Genomic DNA, 22,569 nt, shown 5'->3' on the forward strand with positions numbered 1-22,569 from the left:
CCAGCCAGCTCTAATTCCTGATAATGCCACTTGGGAGCCTCTATTCAAAGGTCGTGATGGGTTGTGACAGTTCAGGTTGTCTCTGGCAATGGCCAGGAGAACTATCCAGGAGATATGTTTATCAACCGGCAGCAGTGGTACAGTAAAAACTCTAGTGTGAAAAATGGTGTTTGGGCTGCTGTCATGCTGGACCAGAAAGAGAAGATTGTATGAGGCCAAATACGCAAGAAAGCTGGGGTTTGAATTGTTAACCCTGAGTTGCTGGTGCTGTAGTAGGTGGGTGGTGTAGGAGATGAAGGTTCCAGGGAAGCTGAGTTGAGGTACACAGAGTTGCTAAGGGACAGCCCTGGGCATTGCAGTGGGTATCCATAGCCTGGGATATCCTTGGGGCCACAGCAGCAGGCTGCTGAGGAAAGCAAAAATTGATCTTAATATTTAATTGCCAAAATTCTCTGTTTCCTAAATCCAGAGAGAATATAGGAATATATCCAGGGAATATAAATGCGGAAAGATTTAATTAGGCATGTCACTTACAAAACACACGGAAATTCAGTTTTGCTTGAAAGGTAACCCGTCTTGCCAGTGATAGAAATGCAGATGTGAGAGAGAAATGCAGATGTGACTGTCCCTCCAGGACAAAGACAGGTAGTGCAGTGCTCCACAGAACTGACGGGAGCAGGGGGAAGACTCCTGAAGTCTCGTTATAGAGCTGTTTATTTGTCTGACTTTCTCAAAGTAAAGAGCAAACTTAAAGCAGGTGCTCTCACCAGCCTCCTCCTTCTGACAACACTGTCAGAAATAGTTACTTGTGGTAGTACAAGGGAAAAAAATCAAACTTGGCCGAATTGACAGGTGTCTTGAAAGCCTGATGGGATTCATGCAGCTGCCAAGAAAGGAAGGGAATGTGGGGATGTAAAACTGAATGTGGATGAATATGCCCATTTCACGTGCCTGAATCAGTGCCTCTGAAAGCAACAAGGGGCTACTGCCCCCATGTTCATAGCTAAAACAAATGTGCATTTTTCACATGCAAAACACATAGACTTTCCAGTGAAAAGAACATCAGACTGTTCAGTTTGGAAATGCCAGCTTGGAGCTGGCATCGGTAGATCCCTTCGTCTCCCTGAACATAGGTGAGGTGCTGAATTTAGGTAATGCTGAAAGCAGAGCTTTCCCCTCTTCTGCAGGCGGGGAGGTGGGGTATGGTAGGTCCTTCCTGCACCAAGCCACCGCAGATACTCTCAGTAGTTTATTCCTCTTGATAACAAAAATTATAAAACTATTCACATTTTTCCACTTCTTTCAAAAGCAGACCCCTCTTACAGAAAATCACCTGAAATGGAAAAGCCACTTGAAAATTTGTTTTGATGGTTATTTTCAAGAGGCGGTAGATAGAAATGTTGTTTGAACATGACGAAAGAAAGATGCCGGTTTTGCCTTTGTGGCTGTTTCACAGCCCTGCTTACAGCAGTTCTTACTGAGCAGCTGTGCAGGACAGGGAAAAAGGACAAAAAAAAAAAAGAGTTCTTTTAAAAGATTTGATATTCTCAGACCTGGCACTGTAAACAAAAAGTGAATCTTCTCATTTCCCATTCTTTTCTGCTTTTGTGACCTTCTGTAGCTCCTTCAGAATTCTTTCAGACAGATGACACTTGTTTATATCTCATTACCTGCATTCAGATAGATTTGGTGTCACATGGTCTTTATTCTTAAAATAACGTGTTCCAGACATGCAGCAATAAGTAACGAATCTGACATTTATCATCCTTTATCCTAAAATGTTCTCTGTTCAGTATTGCAATTATTGCTCCTCTGTCAAACCATACATGTGGCCAGTGAATGGGTTTTGTGAGGTCCAGGTCTCCTCTGTACTGGCTTCTCAGGCTGCTTTGCATCCATCTGTCTGTATTAAAGTACTTTTAATGAGGAACTAATAACCTACCCATTCCCAAAATATGTTTGCTTGGTAGGTTGCAAAGGAAATGGTGTACAAAACGGGGAAGAACAAGTAAGTCAGAGTAACATCCCAGATCCTCTACCTGTTTTGCCAGCATGTATAATGCAGCCTTTCTGTTAGAGTCTACCCCCAGTTTACATCTTTGCCTCTTAGCCTACATCACCAACAGAATAGGTGCTGCTGTCATTTAGAAAGGTGTCAGAACTTCTCTGGGCAGGTTGGCTGCTTGGAGGAAAATCTGAAATGAAAATAGTTGTAATCTGGAGGTTGTTAAATACCTTTTTCCTGCTAGCCATAGTGCTGAGCTGTTCACACTTCAGTGTTTTCTAGCTTGGCTTGTTCCTGAGCCCCATGCTCACCTGCTGCACACAGCACTCCTCCTTCACCTCTGTCCCATCACACTGTCAAGCCCACAGCTTCACATACACACCATGCCAGCTTCCAAGCCTCTGTGAAACTCTCATGTACTTTTCTGCCTGGCCCAAATCACTTGAGAGAGTTGATCCCTTTCCATGTCTTGACATAGCAGAGACAAGGGTCTCCCCAGGAGTGAAGTAACACAAATTGTTTCCCTTCCTATCTGGCCAAAATGTGGTCTTGGTGGGAGATGTGGTCTTTGTAGGAAAGTGTGACAAACCTGTCTGAGAAATGGCAATGGTGGTGCCATCAAAGTGAACAAGTGACCAAAGTAGAGAGCAGGGAGGATGACCTCTGCCTGAGCACCTTTGATGGGACAGCTGTGGTAGCCACAGAAATGATGAGGGGTTTGCATGGTTTTCAGCCACATTAGGAATTCCTGGTTCCTGAAGCCAAAGAGCTATCTTGTTTTCCATATTTATTTTTATGGCAGCATGTTTCCCACAAACCACTGCCTATTTAGGTGATGTCTCTTTGCCATTCCCAGCATGGGTCAATGCAGGTGGGGCCTGGGATGAGGAGAAAGATGTAGAAGATACTTCTGCACATCTGACAGAGCTGATGGGGCAGGCTTCTGCTGCCTCCTCCTCGGCTTCCCTTCTCTCCTTACCCATTAGGTGCTGCTTTAAAAACCTGCCCGCAGAAGCTGGAGGAAAGGGTAGCCTTGCAGCTGCAGTGTAAGTTTTATACCATTTTTAATTACGGAGATTCAGAGGTAAACATTCTCTTAAAACCAATTAAATTATGATTTCCCAACTCATGGGAAAACTTGAAACCAGTGAAAATAGGTGCCATACTTGTGGCATAAAGGCCCAATTTCCCACGTCCTTTGGATGAAGAGGTCTCTTGGATTTGCACTGGCTGCAATGATACAGCAATCTCTTAATTAACAAATGGTTTCTCAGGTTACTGGGTGATTTCAAGAGGAGGTTGCACCAGTGCCTTTCGGCTCTGCATGAGTGAAAGGGCATTAGCCTCTTTGCATTGCACTGCTTGTACTCAGAGAATAAGCATGAGGATTTAGCTTTTTATGGGCAGGAACACAAGCTGCTCATGCACACCCTGGTTCTCCTGCAGTCTTGCCCTGCTTGAAACTTTCTTCACAGGAGCCTGTTTGCTCTTCCCTTTTCCTACTGGAAGAGGAAATTAATCTTTAATGCTTTGTTAGTGAGCAAGGGGATATCTTTTGAGATGGTGATTTTCTAACAGGGCCTGGGGTGCAAAGCTGGAATTAGCAGTTGCAGCTATTAAATAACAAACACTGCTACACCTGGAGCTTGTTCCTGGAAAGAGCAGCTTTCCTGCTCCCTTCCCTGCATATGCGATTGGCACTGTTCTCTTGCCTCAGGATCTTCCTTCTAATGAGCACCTTTGCAAAGCCAGGAGCAGCATTGCCTGGGCCTCCAGGAGGCAGATCCTGTCTTTGCACGCACAAAAGCAGCATGCGCATCTCTTGTTTCTGCAGATATGAAAGGAGTTACCCAGCACTTCCCAGTAGTTTCTTAAGTGGGATTCTAGAGATCCTTCCAGTGGCAAACCAAGCCTGTGGTTTCTTCAGAGTGTGTTGGTGTCTGTAACTGCTGCCACTGCTGCGTGTAGGAGCAAACTTGCACAGAGTTCAGTCTGTCTCATCTGAAGTCAATGCTTAAATGCAGGCTTAAGTCGTAAAGATTCTAATGGGACTTGAATACAAACTGAAGGTGCGTTCAGGTGTTTCCTGAAAGCAGACCCAAAGCATACAGATAGGTTTCCTTTGGTTTATGATTCAGTGGTGCAGGATCAGGATTGTGGCTGCTAATGGGGGTCTTATTTTCAAAAAGCTGGATCTGGCTGTGCTAACACTGTGAATAAGCTGATATCCTCCTTGCTCTTGCTGTTATTCTGCCAGGCACAATCACTTTAAGGGAAGCAGTCTCTGAAGTCCATGGGAAAGAAAAAGAGAGGGGGGAACCCCTCCCCATTCCATAGGGTTTTTAAATATTGTGAGTCTTTCCTGGTGTTTATGTTCTCATTACACAATAACGGCCCACTCCCCACAGTGAGACACTGCTCTCTTTTGTCTGAGGCGCCACTCAGGCATTTGCACTCATGGGTTTATAATTTATCACTGCCCTGACGCTGAACCCGCATGGCCCCATTTCTGCTGCACAGTGTTAGCTGGAGGTTCTGTCTCCAGCAGCGTCAGCCCACCGTACCTGAGACCACTCGGATGGTCACCATCACCACAGCACTGTCCAACCTTCATGCTGCTGTTAGGATGCTTATCACAGCAGAGCAGCCAGTGCCAGCTCGAAGGTGACAGTGCTCCCCCAGGGCTAGCTCTGTTGCTGATACAACTGTGTTTTTAAGCCAAAACTATTTTCAGTGTTTTTCAGTACTTCCTGTTGGGAAGCAGTCTAAAGTGGCACTGGTTTCAAGTACTGTGGGTGAGAGAATAAGGATTACTGGGATAATTTTCCACGATGTTGGGAGGTTCATAAATTGCTATGTTGTTTGTCTTGAATGACGGGAGCACAAAGGGTCAGTGTGGGCCCTTTGCAGCCTGTTGGTTTTGCAGTTCTGTTATAAAATGGACACCTTCCATATGAAGACAGGCTAAGAAAATTGGAGCTATTCAGCCTGGAGAAGAGAAGCCTGCATGGAGACCTCATAGCAGCCTTCAAGTATCTGAAAGGGGCCTACAAGGGTGGCGAAGAGGGACTCTTCATCAGGGACTGTAGTGATAAGACAAGGGGTCATGGGTTCAAACTTAAACAGGGGAAGTTCAGGTTGGATATAAGGAGGAAGTTCTTTACTGTGAGGGCTGTGGCACTGGCACAGGCTGCCCAAAGAAGTGGTAAATGCTCTATCCTTGGCAGTATTCAAGGCCAGGCTAGACAGAGCCTTGGGCAACATGGTCTAGTGTGTGGAATCCCTGCCCATGGCTGGAGGGTTGGAGCTAGATGATCTTAAGGTGCTTTCCAACCCTAACTATTCTATGAATCTGTGAAATACTTAGTTTGTTAAAAAAAAAAAAAAAAAAATCCAACAGCAAAAAGGCAAACGATTCCTCCCCTCACCCCCAACCCAAAAAACCAGGAGGACCTTGATACACCGAGGCTGGTGTCACTTGCAAGGGGTGCAGCCATAGATCTGGAGGATTTAGTGGGAAAAACTAATGGGGGTTGGTTAACTTCTGCCTGGCTTTTCTGTACTTCCCTGTAAAGTATTTGGTGCTCTGCCAAAATCACAAAGTGATGCTCCTGGCTGAATCCAGGTATCACAGAGATGGTTCTGATGCACCCCTGCCTGCTGTCTGAGTGGGATGTATAACACCCATGCAGCTAGAGTTTTGCTGTTCTTTTTGAGACCTGGAGATGGGAAGTGAGGAGGAGGTGAGAGTGCAATAGCTCAGCACTTTCCTTGTTTTAAATATTTTGTGCAAGGACCTGATGGAAGCGCTAGGATCAGAAGTAAACAGATTTGTAAGGCTTTTCTTTTCCTGATTTTTTTGTTCTAAGATGGTTTTTCTCCTTCTGTGTATTCCCTCAGTGATAGACCATAAGATGGTCAGGGTTTGTCTGGTCCTCTTTCAAAACCAGACAGTGGGGGGAAGTCCATATATATATGTTTACATATCTATATATAGATATATAATCTTTATATTTAGATAGATAGATATTGAAAAGAAAAAGTGAAAACCATTTTGCTAAAAGCCTCATCTGAGTCTTCTTGCTTGAGCCGTTCAATGACCACCACCAGTCGGGGGGAGCAGCACCTTCTTACCTTGTGCAGTTTTCTATGGAGGGCTTCAAAGGCCACTCTGGTTTGCAGCACTGGATGTATGTCTGCCACTGGGATTGACTGGCTTGAGGAAGGCTGGAGAGGAGGGAGCTGTGAAGGAAGTACAAAGCTGCAACAAGCTGTAATGACTGCGTTGGATAAGGCAATGATGTCCTGGTCGAGCAGGGGGTGAGGAGGAGCCCATCTTACCATGTGCTCAGTCCAAGTGGTGGGAATTGCTCTACTACTTGGCTAAAGTGCCCAGAGCAGTTTTACCTCCTCTATTTCATTGCAGTTGCACCATTGCCTTGTTGAAACCCAAGCAGTTGCATCTTCCTCCTTTAACCCCATTTCTGACATGCTGTGAAGGTGTTCATTTCTGAATGCCAGGGAGGAAAGGGAAGACGGAGGTAGCAAAATGTAGACATGTGGTGGGTTTTTTTTTACTGCAGCAAGGAGGGATTTTGAGTGAATTAACCACTTTATTCCAGTTTCCCATCTTAACTGACTAACTTGCAGTTCATAGCTAAGCAAGGGAGTCTGCGGTAGCCACTGCTGAAGGGATATTCCTGAGTGATGCTAGTCAGTGTATCCTTCTTGGTGACCCTGAAAGAACATCAAGTGCTGAGGTTGCCGTTTTTTCTGAGGCTGCAGCACATATGCTTCGTTTGGTACCTCAAAGGCATGAAAAGCAACAGGAGAGAAGGATCCCCCTCTTGCTTGCTGTGCTGCTCTTCCTGCTCTGCTTTGTCGAGGATGTTCCTGTTAAGCAGAAAAGAGACAGACTTGTCTTTGAGATAATCCTGACATCTCCTTTCACTATATTGTCCTTGAGCTCCAGCTTTGCAGAGGGAATTTTGGCTGCTGTTGCAAAGATGGTTCACTGAGTAAGTCTCAGTCCGTTGTTCTTGACACCAGTCTACGTTAGTTTTCCAATGTTAGTTTCCAATTTCCAAGCTAAGTGACTAGCTCAGGTTGCCTAGGCACAGGCATTTGCTGGCAGCAGGATTCATTGATACTCTGGTTTGCAAAGGGATCAGGAACTGAAGGCTGACCTCCTTGTCTGATCTTTCTGTTCCAAATCCAGTTACAGGTAAAAATTATCCTTGATAAATAACCTGAGTCAGGAATGTCAATTTTCCTCCTGAAGGAGGTAAGACTGAAATTTGCTTTAGTTTCTAATAGCCAAGGGTAAGAACACTAATGGTTTACAGTAAATGCCTTCCTGCAGGCATAAATTCTGCTTCTTGGGGGAAAAAGGATTTAGAGGATGATAAACAATCTCAAAATTCCTTCCTTTTTTTTTTTTACTTTAAGTGAAAAAACCGACTGCACTGAGTCAGCCTCATCAATCTTGGTGGTGATTTTCCATTTGTTGTATCCAGCAACCCATCAATATAATCCCCAAATGAGTGTTTCATTAAGGAATGCAGGCAGAAATGGGAGGCAGCAATTATTTTACTAATTTAGGGCTGGAACATTTCACCCATCTTCTTCCAGGAAAATAGTTGTTCTTAGGTGTGACCTCCATACTGCTTCACCTGGAGTTTTTTCTTAAGCTAGAATCCAGCTGATGCTTCATCTTCAGCTCTTGGTATTTTTCGCTGACGAGCATCTTCCAAGGGAGAGCTGTGTCCAGTAATACTCCTCCAGCAGTGGGTCACAACATGTCACTGGGAACAGGAAAATCCACTTAACCATAATGATCCTTATGTGTTTGTGGAGTGTAAAACCTCTTAAAAAGAAGCTCAGTCTTCTCCAGCTGTATTGGTCTATTGTGTGCTAACTACAGTCTGAGTTAAGGGATGGGGTACAGCTGTGTTTTTCTTAAAGCATGTTAATAACAGAATCGGCATAACCGCTGAAACTCAAAAAGCATCCTGTTGCCTAACCATGAAGAAAGCACCCCGATTATTATTATTTTTTTCTCAAACACCTGACATAAGAAACAAGAAAAGAAAATAATTTTGAGGGAATGGACTCAAAGTAGCCCATTGGTTGAGTGTGCAATGGGAATCTGTTGCGGGTAGCAACTGAGTGCGAAGCAGTGCTACAGGCTAGCTCTTCACTGTGTTATGTCCCAGAACAAAGGAAGATACAGGGATGAACTTACATCTGCTGTATAAAACTATGTTGCAGATAAGGATAGGTTGTGAAATCATCTGGTTGACTGTCTTATTCTTTCAGGTTTTGTTTTTTATCTTGTAAGGCATGCATGAGTTAGCAGGGCATTTGGCCTGGATAGATGCTGCCATGTGCGACCAGTGCTTCAGAGCTCAGCTACAGCTCTGAGGATATACATCCCAGGCAGAAAAGTTGCTAAGGTGATGGTTCATTAGTGCAATCTTTTGCTCTTGTATGTCTCTTCTCCTTAAAGCAGACCTCTTGTGTGTTCTGTGGCACAGTCTCCCACAAAGAAGGAAACAGCCAGTGATAAATACTGAGATTTAGTACTTTATACCTACATCTGAAACATTTAAATGATAAAGATCTCTTCAGTACTCTTTGAAAACAGACTGATGTGTTGTATGAAGACAGCAGTTCTCCCCTTCGAAATCAAATGATCCTAGCAAAAATCAGAAAGATGATGTACAAGAACTACAGTCAATTCACACCTTTAAAAAATGGCTTTGTAGTTTGATATTCCCTTACTAGCATCTGAATAGTGCATTCAGATAATGGTTGGATGTAAATGCTAGATATAATTGATAGATAGAAATACTGAGCACAACTAATCAGCAAATTGTACTTTTAGGCTTGTCCAGACACACATTCTAAGAGAAAATTACTGCTACAAGCATTTTCCATTTAATTCTTTGTGCTATCAGTTCTTTTAGGTTGCTTTACAAAATGGAGAAAAAGACCAGTAAATAACTGAGAAGACCAGTAAATAACTGAGAAGCCAACTCACAATCAAGCTCAGAAACACGGTGCAAGTGAAGTCTTTAGCAGTCATTATGTACCTGAAGATAACAAGCATCATCATAGAATCATAAAACCATAGAATCATAGAACAGTTAGGGTTGGAAAGGACCTTAAGATCATCTAGTTCCAACCCCCCTGCCATGGGCAGGGTCACCTCACACTAAACCATGTCACCCAAGGCTCTATCCAACCTGGCCTTGAATACCACCAGGGATGGAGCATTCACAACTTCCCTGGGCAACCCATTCCAGTGCCTCACCACCCTAACAGTAAAGAACTTCCTCCTTATATCCAATCTAAACTTCCCCTGCTTAAGTTTTAACCCGTTACCACTATCACTATCACTACAGTCCCTCCCCAGCATCCCTGTAGCCCCCCTTCAGATACTGGAAGGCTGCTATGAGGTCTCCACGCAGCCTTCTCTTCTCCAGGCTGAAAAGCCCCAACTTTCTCAGCCTGTCTTCATACGGGAGGTGCTCCAGTCCCCTGATCATCCTCGTGGCCCTCCTCTGGGCTTGTTCCAGCAGTTCCATGTCCTTTTTATGTTGAGGACACCAGAACTGCACACAATACTCCAGGTGAGGTCTCACAAGAGCAGAGCAGAGGGACAGGATCACCTCCTTCGACCTGCTGGTCACTCTCCTTTTGATGCAGCCCAGGATACAGTTGGCTTTCTGGGCTGCAAGCGCACACTACCAGCTCATGTTCATTTTCTCATCGACCAGCACCCCCAAGTCCTTCTCTGCAGGGCCGCTCTGAATCTCTTCTTTGCCCAGTCTGTAGCTGTGCCTGGGATTGCTCCGACCCAGGTGTAGGACCTTGCATTTGTTGTGGTTGAGCTTCATAAGGTTGGCATCAGCCCAACTTACAAGCGTGTCAAGGTCCCTGTGGATGGCATCCCTTCCCTCCAGCATATCAACTGGACCACACAGCTTGGTGTCATTGGCAAACTTGCTGAGGGCGCACTCAATCCCACTGTCCATGTCAGTGACGAAGATGTTAAACAAGACCGGTCCCAACACTGATCTCTGAGGGACACCACTCGTTACCGGTCTCCAGCCGGACATCGAGCCATTGTCCACAACTCTTTGTGTGCAGCCATCCAGCCAGTTCTTTATCCACCGAGTGGTCCATCCATCAAATTAGTATCTCTCCAATTTAGAGACAAGGATGTCGTGTGGGACAGTGTCAAACGCTTTGCACAAGTCCAGGTAGGTGACATCAACTGCTTTACCCTTATCCATCAATTCTGTAGCCCCATCATAGAAGGCCACCAAATTGGTCAGGTAGGATTTCCCCTTAGTGAAGCCATGCTGGCTGTCACCAAGCACCTTCTAGTTGGGACACAACACTCCTGAGCTTGTAGCAGGTGATCCTTGAATATCAACCAACAGTCTTGGGCCCTCCTGCCCTCTAGGGCTATATCCCATGGAACCTTGCTAAGCAGGTTCTTGAAGAGGCCAAAGTCTGCTCTCTTGAGGTCCAGGGCAGTGAGTTTGCTGCACGCTCTTCTCACTGTCCTGAGGATCTCGAATTCAACCATCTCATGATTGCTACAACCAAGGCTGCCCTGGAGCATCACATTTCCAGCCAGCCCCTCCCTGTTGGTGAGCACGAGGTCAAGCATGGCACCTCTCCTTGTCTCTATTACTTGAAGAAGGAAGTTGTCTTTCCATACTCTTCAGCCTATCACTGACATAAATAGCAACTCCCCCTCCCCGTCTGCTGGGCCTGTCTTTTCTAAAGAGCCTGTAACCTTCCATTCCAACACTCCAGTCACAGGAGCCATCCCACCATGTTTCTGTGATGCCTGTTATATCATACCCCTGTAGACGTGCACACATTTCTAATTCCTCTTGTTTGTTCTCCATACTACAGGCATTTGTATAGAGGCATCTGAGCCGAGTTCCAAATGAACCCAGCTCATTGGCTGGAGTGGCTGGAATATCTCTACATTGCTCCAAGCATTTATTATAGATGCTAGCAACTGACTGGGAGTGTTGGAATGTAATGATGCCCCCCTCCCCCAACACATCTAGTTTAAAGCTTTCTTGACCAGCCTGGCAAACCTGCTACCAAAACTGCTCTTTCGCTTCATCAGACCAGCTCCACCAGCCCCCAGTAGACCTGGCCTCCCAAATTGAGTCCTATCATCATCACTATCACTGTAGTAGAGCTGGTGACCGCTTGTGGTTTCCTCCTTTATTGTTTCCAACAGCTGGAGCAATTTTTTGCCATAGCTTTGTTATCACAGAATCCCAAGGGTTGGAAGGGACCTCAAAAGATCATCTAGTCCAACCCCCCCACAAGAGCAGGGTAACCTACAGTACATCACACAGGAACTTGTCCAGGCGGGCCTCGAATATCTCCAGTGTAGGAGACTCCACAACCCCCCTGGGCAACCTGTTCCAGTGCTCTGTCACTCTTACAGTAAAGAAGTTCTTCCTGATGTTAACGTGGAACTTCCTATGCTCCAGTTTACACCCATTGCCCCTTGTCCTATCACTGGATATCACTGAAAAAAGCCTAGCTCCATCATCCTGACACCTACCCTTTACATATTTGTAAACATTGATGAGGTCACCCCTCAGTCTCCTCTTCTCCAAGCTAAAGAGACCCAGCTCCCTCAGCCTCTCCTCATAAGGGAGATGTTCCACTCCCTTAATCATCTTTGTGGCTCTGCGCTAGACTCCTTCAAGCAATTCCCTGTCCTTCTTGAACAGAGGGGCCCAGAACTGGACACAATATTCCAGATGCGGCCTCACCAAGGCTGAGTAGAGGGGGAGGAGAACCTCTCTTGACCTACTAACCACTCCCTTTCTAATGCACCCTAAGATGCCATTTGCCTTCTTGGCCGCAAGAGCACATTGCTGGCTCATGGTCATCCTCCTATCCACCAGGACCCCCAGGTCCCTTTCCCCTTCGTTACTTTCCAGCAGGTCAACCCCCAACCTGTACTGGTACATGGGGTTGTTCTTCCCCAGATGCAAGACTCTACACTTGCCCTTGTTAAATTTCATCAAGTTTCTCCCCGCCCAACTCTCCAGCCTGTCCAGGTCTCGCTGAATGGCAGCACAGTCCTCTGGTGTGTCAGCCACTCCTCCCAGTTTTGTGTCATCAGCAAACTTGCTGAGGGTGCACTCAGTTCCCTCATCCAGGTCATTGATGAAAATATTAAACAGCACCGGTCCCAGCACCGACCCCTGAGGAACTCCACTAGTCACAGACCTCCAGCTAGATTCTGCGCCATTGACCACAACTCTCTGCCTTCTTCCTTTCAACCAGTTCTCGATCCACCTCACTACTTGATCGTCAAGCCCACACTTCTTTAGCTTATCTATGAGGATGCTGTGGGAGACAGTATCAAATGCCTTACTGAAATCAAGAAAAACTACATCTACCGCTCTACCATCATCCCTCCACCTAGTCACTTCCTCATAGAAGGCTATAAGGTTGGTCAAACATGACTTCCCCTTGGTAAAACCATGTTGGCTGTTCTTAATGACCCCCTCATCCTTGATATGCCTAGTGATGGAGTCAAGAATAAGTTGTTCCATCACCTTTCCAGGGAAGGAGGTAAAGCTGACCAGTCTATAATTACCCGGGTCCTCCTTCTTGCTTGTTCTTTCAGTTCTTTCCTATTCACTCTTATCCTTCAAACAGCTTTAGTCTCAGTGTTCTATGTCCTTGCACGGTACAAGGAGGAAGGTTCACACATCCACCACTGCGTCAGGCAGGACCTCTCATGATCAAATTGATACTCTCATGGTTTTATGCAGTTGGCAGGAGCTCACCAGTCTGGCAGCTGCCAACATCTGGGCAGCTCACCTGCCTTCCTCCCAGGTTGCTTTGTGCAGCACAATCGCCAGAGAAGCTGCTGAGGAGGACATAAGCCTCAGGTGGGCCCTGAGTTTTCTTATCAGTGCAAAACACATAATGAGCATTGACCTCCCTGCATAGTGAATTGGTTCTGGTGGCATTGTCAAGAGCCTGCTTTGCTGCTAGGGAGCCTGTGACTATCATTGCAGATCACAGAATCACAGAATCACAGAATCCCAAGGGTTGGAAGGGACCTCAAAAGATCATCTAGTCCAACCCCCCTGCAAGAGCAGGGTAACCTCCAGTACATCACACAGGAACTTGTCCAGGCGGGCCTTGAATATCTCCAGTGTAGGAGACTCCACAACCCCCCTGGGCAACCTGTTCCAGTGCTCTGGCACTCTTACAGTAAAGAAGTTCTTCCTGATGTTAACGTGGAACTTCCTATGCTCCAGTTTACACCCATTGCCCCTTGTCCTAGATGAAACATCACTGGACAAAGTCTCATCTTCCCTTGGTTTAACTTGAATATGATTGTAAAGTAAGCAGCCAGATCCAGCCCAAAACTCACTGCAATTGAGCATTTTTACCAGTTTTCATGAGGTTTTGGGGAACAAGTCCAGCCAAGGCAAAAGGCTTAAAACTACCTAACCCAACATTTCCTGGCCCAGAGTTTAGTAGATCTGTACAAGTGGTTAAACTTCTGGATTGCTTTCAACACTTGAACCCGTGCCGAAGTCTAGCAAGTTGACTGAAGCCTTTCTTAATTTTTAAGTTTTTTAAGTCATCCGCATGTAGGCCTTTTGTAGGGAAGGTCAGCATCCTGAGCCTAATGTTAAATATAAAAATGAGAAAATTGCATATTCAACACCACTACCTTACTGAGACCTATTTGTGTGTTGTCACAACATAAAATATCTTTATTCCTGTATTTTAAACTGGGGTTGGGATATTTGAAATATAATAATTTCTTGGGTTAGAGAGACAGCTGCTCTGTTCTTCCTTCCTTAGCAACACGAGGCCACAGGAGGAGGTCCAAAGATTATTCTTTTTTCATTATTCTTTATTCAATTCTTCAGTGGAAATGGACACTCTTTTTATTGAATCCATTTATTTCATTGCTGCTGATGGAAAGCTGGTTTGTGTCCCACAGGGAGTCAGAAAACCTTGGATATTCTCCTTTTTATTGGGGTTTAAGGCTTGCTCAGGGGAAGGATGGTGCACAAGTCTGCTAGAGATCCTCTCTTACTGCTGCACACCCCACTAGATGCACTTTGATACATGGGAATGACAAAATGAGCATTTTCCATCCTTACCTGCATGGGAAAGCTTAGCATAGTGCATCTTGTTGGGAAGGACTTTTTCCTTGGCTCAGAATATCTGTGGTACCTCCATCATCGGACCTCTTATTTAAGCTGGATTGCTTCTGCTTCACCTACAAATTGCACTGTGTCAAGTGATGGAGCATCCTGGAGCAGTGGCAGCTTTGCTGCAGATAAACGCTGAGAAACTCCCAAGCCACTCAATTTCTATGCCATGATAGCTGTGGAATATTTTCTGATGTAAGCTTTTAAACTCTATACTTGGTGGCAGAGAGATGAGTTGGATACAAGTAATCTTCTCAACCCGTCTCTCTCTGCTCCCTGGTTATCCGCCTCTGTCAGTTGATTGCATTTTGGGCAGCCAAGCAGAGTAGAGCAGTATTGCAGTGATGGCTGTAATCACCTTGAATGACCCTGGTTTCACCCCTGAGGAGACAGTGTTGCGGTTCCCCCCCCCGAGCAATTTCCAAGTTCAGCCCCTTAAGACTGAGCTGAAAAGCCTCACTTTCAGGAGAGATGGCTCTGCTCCTGGGGTGCCTGTCTCTCTCTGTGTGGCCACTCACTCCATCCATCTCACAGATAGATTTTCCCTCCTGGAAGCCAAATGCTGCCTGCAGGCCCCCTCAGATCGATGCCGCTGTGCAAATGAGGGAATATGAAAGCAAGAAATAGAGGTTTGACTCCAGGCACTGAAGGCAATTGTATTTTTTTCTTCAACTGGCTGGGATCTGTCAGGCTGCAAGTTCTCACACATTGGGTAAATATTTACGATCTGATTCACCACTGAATCACTCCGGGTTTTTTTGGCCCTATTCAGGGAAACTGCTTTGTCACTGGGATAACACCAGCTTTCTGAGGCCCTCTCACCTTCATATTTTAGCTCCTCATTGTCATGTGTGCCTGTCCTCACAGTGACATCAGGATGGGGAGATGGTGTCCTCCCTTCCTGGCAGAGGAAATCAGAGGCACACTGGTCACAGGCACCCGAGTTTTCTCTGACACTAAATCCAAAACTGGCGAAAAGCTCCAGCTGTCAGCTGGTGAGAGCTCGGTGCGATGCTAAAGTGTCCATGCAAAGCATAAGGTGGTACACATGCAGTATCACAGTCTCTCTCATGGGATTTGCCATGTTTTAGGTGCCCCTTGGTGCTTGGAGGTCATAACCAGCTCCTGCTGCTACATGGTAGTCATATAATAGCTCCTAGGTATTCATAGGTAGTCATATAAAGAGCTTCTGGGGGGATGCAAGAGTGTTTCTCCCTCCAGAGACAACTGTGCCTGTGTTTTGTGTGTACAGATCTCTTCTTTCATTGCAGGTGGAAGAGAGCATGATGGATGTGTATGATCTTGTGTATGAGGAAGTGAGGAGGAACGCCTCCAGCTTCAGGAGGCACGAGCTGACTGCCATCCACAAAGTAGTAAGTTGTCTTTCTCAGCCTTAGCAGAAAACCTTGCCCTGGGGTATCTTCCCAAGGTTTCAGCAGGCTGGGTCTGATGCCTGTGCTCTGCCTCATGGATGCTGCAGTCTCATTTTCCCTCAGGAACAGAGTACTTCAGCCTGCTAAGAAGTCTGCTCCTCCCTTCTACTCTTCCTCTCCCAGGTCTGACCAACCAGATTATCAACAGGAGAGGGCTTCCTCCTTGAGCATCACTCATATGCAAGATCATCAGTGCTGCTGCACAGTAACTGTTATACATATTGTCTGTCTAAGCAGGCCCTCTGCCGTGTTCCCTATCTGTGGTACAAGAAAGTGGACATACACCTCTTGCGTCCCTGGACAGGCAGAGAGAGGGAGAGAATTCCACATTGTCTAGCAGAAGTACTTGCACTTGGTTATTTCTGTTTATCCCTGAGCCTATGACTGAGGAGTACTGGAGGCTACCAGGCCTCTTGCAATGCTGGAGATTGCTAGCAAGCTCCCAAAAACTACCACCTGGGGTGCTGTTGGGGCAGGGGACTTCTCTTTAGCTTGGTAGGTGGGCAAGGGTGGTGGCCCAGAGTACAGGGAGGATATTTGCCCTCAAAGCCACAGGAAATAAGTGAGGGTGTCCCCCACGGTGAGAAACTCCTGAGTTCCTGCTGAGTAAAGGAGATGCTGTTACATCCACCTCCCACTCAACTCCCTTTGTCCTCCTGTGTTTTATTAAATCATTGTAACAAGCACTTTCTGAAGCTGTTTTCATCCATGCTTCTCAAAACACAAAAAAGGGCAAATGTTTCTCACTGAGATGATGGTGGTGTCCCTCAGCCATGACCAGCCAGAGTGGTGCTTGCTCTGCAGACTTTTGGAGCAATACACCCAGAGTCCTGCTTGTCAAGGAGAACCAGGCACAATACCCAACTTCATCAGTTCATCAGTTGCTTATTTTAGCTACTTTAATTGATGGAGAAACAGTCCCTCTACTCCCATGGGCATCCCCTTGCTAGAGCTCCAAGCTGGCCAGCTCACCCCAGCTATAGGAAGCCATTTCCATAGTGGGTGTTGCTGGGGATCCTCCCAGCCCATAACAAACACTGGAGTCCTTGCATCCCTGGGTTTTCCAGACTAGCAACTGTGAGAGCTGGTGTGACCATGGAGGGAGGGCTTGGCCCCAGCCTCAGGCAGCAGGCCTGAAAAAGCACAGGCAAATTCAGGGCCAGATCCATGTGCGTCCTCTGAATTTAACCTCCATTGCTGTAGTTGTTGATTGCATACCTATATACTTCGCTCCTTGCAGCCCTGCTTGTATAGCCCTGCCTGTGGCAGCAGGAGGGAAGTGTGGCCCATCACTGACACCTTCTGCTGTGTCAGCTGATGTCAAGGAGAGAGCTCCCGTGTGTGTCTGGCAGATCTCTCCCTTTTTTTCCAGTTCCTGTGCTGTGGGAAGCACTCTCCATTTGGGGATACAACCAACGTTGAGAGCAAGACATGCCCACCCGGCCAGGCAAATGATGCTGGACAGGTAAGGGAAAGGTTTCCTTGTCCACACAGTGGGGTTGTGCTGCTACTCCGTAGTTGTTAATGAGAACTGTGGCTTTTCCACAGTTTGGGGTTACTTTGGTTGGGGGTCAGTTATGATGGGGTTTTGTTGTTTCAGTAAGGAGGAGCCCCGGGGGATCACAGGTGTCAGACTTGCAGATGTGGTTTCTTTTGCAGCTCTAGAAACCCTTCATAATGCCTGTGTTTGCAGCCTGTCACTTCCCTCCAGCTTCCTCCTCATCTCCTGCATATGCAGAGTGTGAGAAACCATGGCATGTGTCTGAGCTCACGTTGGACTTTTCCACTTGACACTACTTTCTGAGGCTTCAGAAGTGTCGCACTAACAATAAACATGGAATTTGCTGTAATTGCTTTTTCCCAGGGCATTAAATAAGTACTCGGATGAGCACCTCATGAAGCAGTGTTGATGCCCAGCAGTAGCTCCATCAAGTATACTTCATTCCTCCTCTTTTCAGTGGCTCAGTGAGGTTGATGGAGAAGGCACCAGTGTTAGACTGCCTCTGTGTTGAAGCCATAACGTAGACTTCATACTCTCTGAGCAAAGCTATTGTATAATGATTTTTCTTCCTCAGGAGTAGCCAAATCAGCTGAAGTAGCTGAAGCTTCCAGCATCAATATGTGTGTTGATGGGAAACAAAACCGTGTTGCTACAGCTATACAAAAACATTGTTGTTAGGCAAAGATGTCACACACTAACAGGACACCGTGATGCGCAGGCATGCGTCAGCCAGTGGGGCAGCCTCTCAAAGCACTGCCTCCAGGAAGCAGGGGCAGAATAGACCAAAGAGCTCAAAGAGCAGGAAGGGAGAGCAGAGTTAAACCAGGCACTATATGGGTGACTGTTCCCCTCCTTCCCCCCAGAGTTTTGTGTTCCCTCCGGTAGGGAGCCAGAGGAGGTGGGCTGGGGGGATGCATTTTGCAGCCCAGAGAACCGCAGTGTTTGGTAGCTGCACTGCATTCACTCCTGGCTTTGTGTGCTCTTACTTCACTCTGCAAATCACTTCATCAAGGGCAGTCTCTTGCATTTTTTAAATGGCTGTCTTGGCTAACACCTCCTGGATTTCCGTGGGGCTGCTGGCATGCTTAAAGCTAATGTATATTAATGCTTGCAACAACTTGCGAAATTGAGCAGTTCATTAGTGTCTTTGAGGAACGTATTTAGCATTACGGTGTGCTCTGCTTTTCTGTCTTGCCTTTTCCCTCTTTCCATTTTCCAGTGGCTGGAAACAAAAAAAAGTTTGCATGACCACACTTACCTGTACATGCACAAATCCCCCACAGTCCGAAACACATCATACTAAGGATATCATTGGTGTATTGTAGCAATAGGAAATACACTGCCGGTGATTGTCTTCCCATGTTGCAGCCAGCAGCAGGATAAAGGAGAGCTGATCACACAGCAGCCCAGTTGTGCAATGCTGCATCCTCCTTGTTTCCTTTTCTGTCTGGGGTTGTGGCAAGTGCTCTTTGTGGGGACAAAGCCCCACAAAGCTGCTGCTGCACTGCAAAGGGTCTCTCTCTCCCCAGGACTGCCTCCAAGAGATCCAGTTCTTCCTGAAGAAGCACATGGACTTTGTCACCACGCTCCTGGGCATCACCATTGGCTTCACGGTATCTGTTTGTTCCTTCTCACTTTGGCCCCAAGAGGCAGGCTCCAGCATGGAAACGTATCCGAAATTAGCCTCCAGAAGCTAGAATTTTGGGTAATTTTGGAGACTGGGGTAGAGAAACAAGCAGTGGTGGACTGCATTGTGGAAATTATGAAAGGGCCAGGACCTGTCTTATGCAGGTGGATGGATGGAGGTTTTCTCCTGCAGGAATAGCCTTGCTACCTGGTTTTTCTGACCAAACCAGGCATGACAGATGGGAGCGGGGAGCAGCGCAAGCTGGCTGCAGCAGCAGCAGCATTTCACCCACCCAGGTTTGCCTGTGCATCCTCTCCTGCAAGTGAGATGCTGTGTCACCTGGTGCAGGGCTTGCAGATCAGGTTGGAAGCCGGCAGTAGCTGTGGAAAAGGAGATGCAGTAAAATCTCTGTATTAGAAAACTTGCTGCCTCTCCTTGCCCAGCACTCACTGGCTGCCTCCCAGCTCAGCCCGGGAAGTCGCTTTGTTTGGCCAGAGCTGGAAGGTCTTGAAAGCTACTGAGCACCAGTAGTGGAGCTGGAGAGCTGTGCAGGAAGGGAAGGTCTCATTCTCTTAATGACCACTAATAAGCGCAGGAAGATGCATCTTGGGCAGTGGGTGGGTAAAGCACAGGCTTGTAAGCAGCAGAGGAGAGTAGCATGTTGCCTGGGCTCCCAGGCACCGTCTTTGAAGGAGGATCTTGCAGAGAAGGGGTAAGATGATTTGGGTAGAAAGGCTCTGTACTGAATTTGTGAGTCTTATTTGGGGGAAGACAAAAGGAAAAACAAGATACTGCAAGAGGAACATGTCCTTAGGTGGTGAGGGAGCTCAATGGCCGCATGGGGAATGTCCCTTCAGAGCTGGAGAGTGCTAATTAAAACAAGCCTGCTTGCATGCTTGGCAGAGGTGTATTGCTGTAATTACCTCTACACAGGGTCCCTGCATGTGTGATGAAGCACACCAGAAAAAAGTACACACCAAGAGATTTGTTTCTTCACTCAGAAGGGAGGTTTGGGCTGCTGTGGTATCTCCATGCTGCTCTCCAGCTGGGGCAACCTTTTTTGACTGAATGTGCCTTTGGAGATTGTTTAATTCCTTCTGTCTGCCTTGGCACAATTATGAGTTAGAAGACTTTTCTTCATCTAAATAAAACCCAGAGGAACAAACCCTTTTGTGTTTTATACTGCTACTAGTAAATTAGGAAAACCATCAGGCATTGCTATGGCTCTATAAATGTAAAGTCATGTGTGAATACATGGTGTCACTTTCTAATTTTTCTTAGGTATAGGAGGAAATTCACTGCAGCTATATTCAGACAAAAGTGGGAGCGGGTTTTATTATATATATCTCTTCTTCACAGCTTGATGCTATAGCCAGATAAGGCAGCTCTCTTTAAAGTGTGTCCTAGAGGAAGTCTCACTGCACAGTTCACTATTGTGATGGCAGGATGCAAGGGAGGCATGCAATGAGGGCTATAGCTGCTCTGATGTCACTGTTCCTCAGCCAACAATGCAATCAATCCACAAGCAAAGGCACTTGCACGTTAAGGCAGAGGCTTTTGGGGAAAAGCACGTGGTTACAGACCTTGTTTATCCTTCCCACAGCAGCCTTGCCTTTGATATGTTGCCTGTGTAATCCTGGTGTGTGATCTATCAGGGAGAATGTTAAAATACAGAGGAAATGTACTGTCCTCTGCGTTCTCAAGTGTGCACGTGCATGGGGGGGGGGGGTTTAGACTTTAAGGGATTTTGGTTTTGTTTTGTTGGGATTTTTTTTACTCCAAACAATACATGAGGATTGTTTGGGGGTTTTGTTATGTTTTGGTTTGGTTTGGTTTAGGTGTTTCTCCCTCTGTTCTCTTTACAAAAGGATGTTATTAAGAGAGAGATCAGTTTGTTTGCATAGAGAAATGTTTTGTGGTCAGAATTTGAAATCTGAATTTCCTGGTTTCATCTCATTTCTTGGTATTTTCAGGGCCAGGTTTGAGCTGTACTGTGCTAATTCTTATCAGATGCTTTTTAACCGCGTGTTGGTCTTTTTTTTTATCTTTTTTTCTTCCTCTTCCCCTCCAATTGGTGCTCACCGTTCTACCAGAAAACAGCTCTCAAGAACTCCCACTACATAAATTCAGAAGCGCCAAGTGGACTAATAGGCAGCACTTATGATCGCTTATTTGCACAAATAGAACGTCACAATCAGTTCAGCATTTAATTGTGTGCCCATCTCATGTATTTCGTTTTAGGTTTACGGAATGATCCTGACTTCATTCCTCTGGTTCTCCATCCACTTCAGCAGCAACCTGGATAGGAAAGGCAAATACATTCTGCGAGAGAGGTAGAAACCCATCACCTGGGCACCCCTACCAGGCAGAGCCAGCTTTTGGCACAGGAAGATGTCTGAAGTCACACACAGGATCCCCTGGGAAGGCCTTACACGGGTTCAGGCAGTGGGGTGTGTGTCATGCATTTCCCCTTCCCGCACTACTAGCTGTTGTGCGTTTCTGAGCTGGTCAGAGCAGATGGTGCTCTGAGGAGGAGCAGTCCCACACCTTTGCCAGAAACGAACAAGGCCTGAGACACACTGGAGGACTGAGAAACTGGAGCAGGTTGCCCAGAGAAGCTGTGGCTGCCCCATCCCTGGCAGTGTTCAAGGCCAGGTTGGACGGGGCTTGGAGCAACGTGGGCTAGTGGAAGGTGTCCCTGCCCGTGGCAGGGGGGTTAGAACGAGATGAACTTTAAGGTCACTTCTAACCCATTCTAAACCATTCTGTGATTCTATGATGCACCTAGGCTTGGAGAAGCAGATCAACTCACCAGGAGACAAATGGACACATACCTCTGTTATTCCTCTTTATTAATGCAGTACACCATTATTTTTTAATTCCTAGCATGTAGTCAACCTCCTAGAGCTTGATGCCACACTGGTTTCACAGGGGCTTGTTCAACTTCTATCTTTAGCTCTGTGTTTATCTAGCTTCACTAACCCACACCACTGCTATGCAATACAAAAGGACTTTGATATTACACATACACGCAGGTCTGAAGTTTAAATCTATAAAAGAACAGGACTGATCTTCAGCCAGGTCAAACAATACAATGTCCAACTCCATGTCCTCTCTTTACATTATCACCTTATCAATAATAAACAGAAATTTTAAAAGCCTCCATCAGCTCTCAGTCTAGCTCAAATGATGGCTCCCTGGTGTGCTTTGCCCTCATTGCAAGGAGGCAGAGCTGCCTCTGAGCTGAAACCCATCATTTCAATAGATTTAGCACCTGCTGGAAAACCTGCTGTAAACTATATGACTATGTGCAATGTCTTTTGAACCAACTACAGCTTTCACCCCTCTCCTCTGTTGTGGCTTTTAGCCAAGAGAAACAGTAAGTAGCAGTTGTTTATTGAGATAAACGTGGAAATCCCCGTGCTGAACTTCAGGACAGGTCCTGGCCCTCAGGCAGGGACTGCTACACATACAAGAATAGCAGTACAGCCTACAGCACCTGGTTAGTATTTTAACATGGCTGCAATTACCTTGTGTTGGAAGGAATTGTACCGGGGGGGAGGCTGTCACTCCTCGTTCCGCTCCTTTGGAACCAGCGGAGCTTCACCATTGACCTCATTGTAAACAGCATCAAGTTCAAACTGCTCCAGAATGTTACTCAAGCTACCTTGTAGCAGTCACCAACCTGCCCTGGTCTAGCAGGGATTTAGAGGTGATATACACTTGCCAACATACCCACATTCCAGTTTATTTCTCCCCAG

General features: G+C 46.3%; 1 protein-coding gene across 4 annotated transcripts in view; it reads left to right on the top strand.

Moving 5' to 3' along the window:
* The window catches only part of TSPAN32 (tetraspanin 32), a 39,510-nt gene that overhangs the window by 10,941 nt on the left and 6,000 nt on the right, over positions 1 to 22,569 (top strand). For 3 of the 4 annotated variants that reach the window (XM_065682765.1, XM_065682766.1, XM_065682768.1), the window contains 4 exons: positions 15,519 to 15,620; positions 17,053 to 17,145; positions 18,711 to 18,794; positions 21,050 to 21,141. In XM_065682765.1, the coding sequence (XP_065538837.1) occupies positions 15,519 to 15,620; positions 17,053 to 17,145; positions 18,711 to 18,794; positions 21,050 to 21,141 (371 nt within the window). Of the gene's footprint in view, positions 1 to 15,518; positions 15,621 to 17,052; positions 17,146 to 18,710; positions 18,795 to 21,049; positions 21,972 to 22,569 lie in introns of those variants that run through there. The other variant, XM_065682767.1, reaches the window with a different exon arrangement.

Source organism: Lathamus discolor, chromosome 6, assembly GCF_037157495.1.
Source record: "Lathamus discolor isolate bLatDis1 chromosome 6, bLatDis1.hap1, whole genome shotgun sequence".
Lineage (NCBI taxonomy): Eukaryota > Metazoa > Chordata > Aves > Psittaciformes > Psittacidae > Lathamus > Lathamus discolor.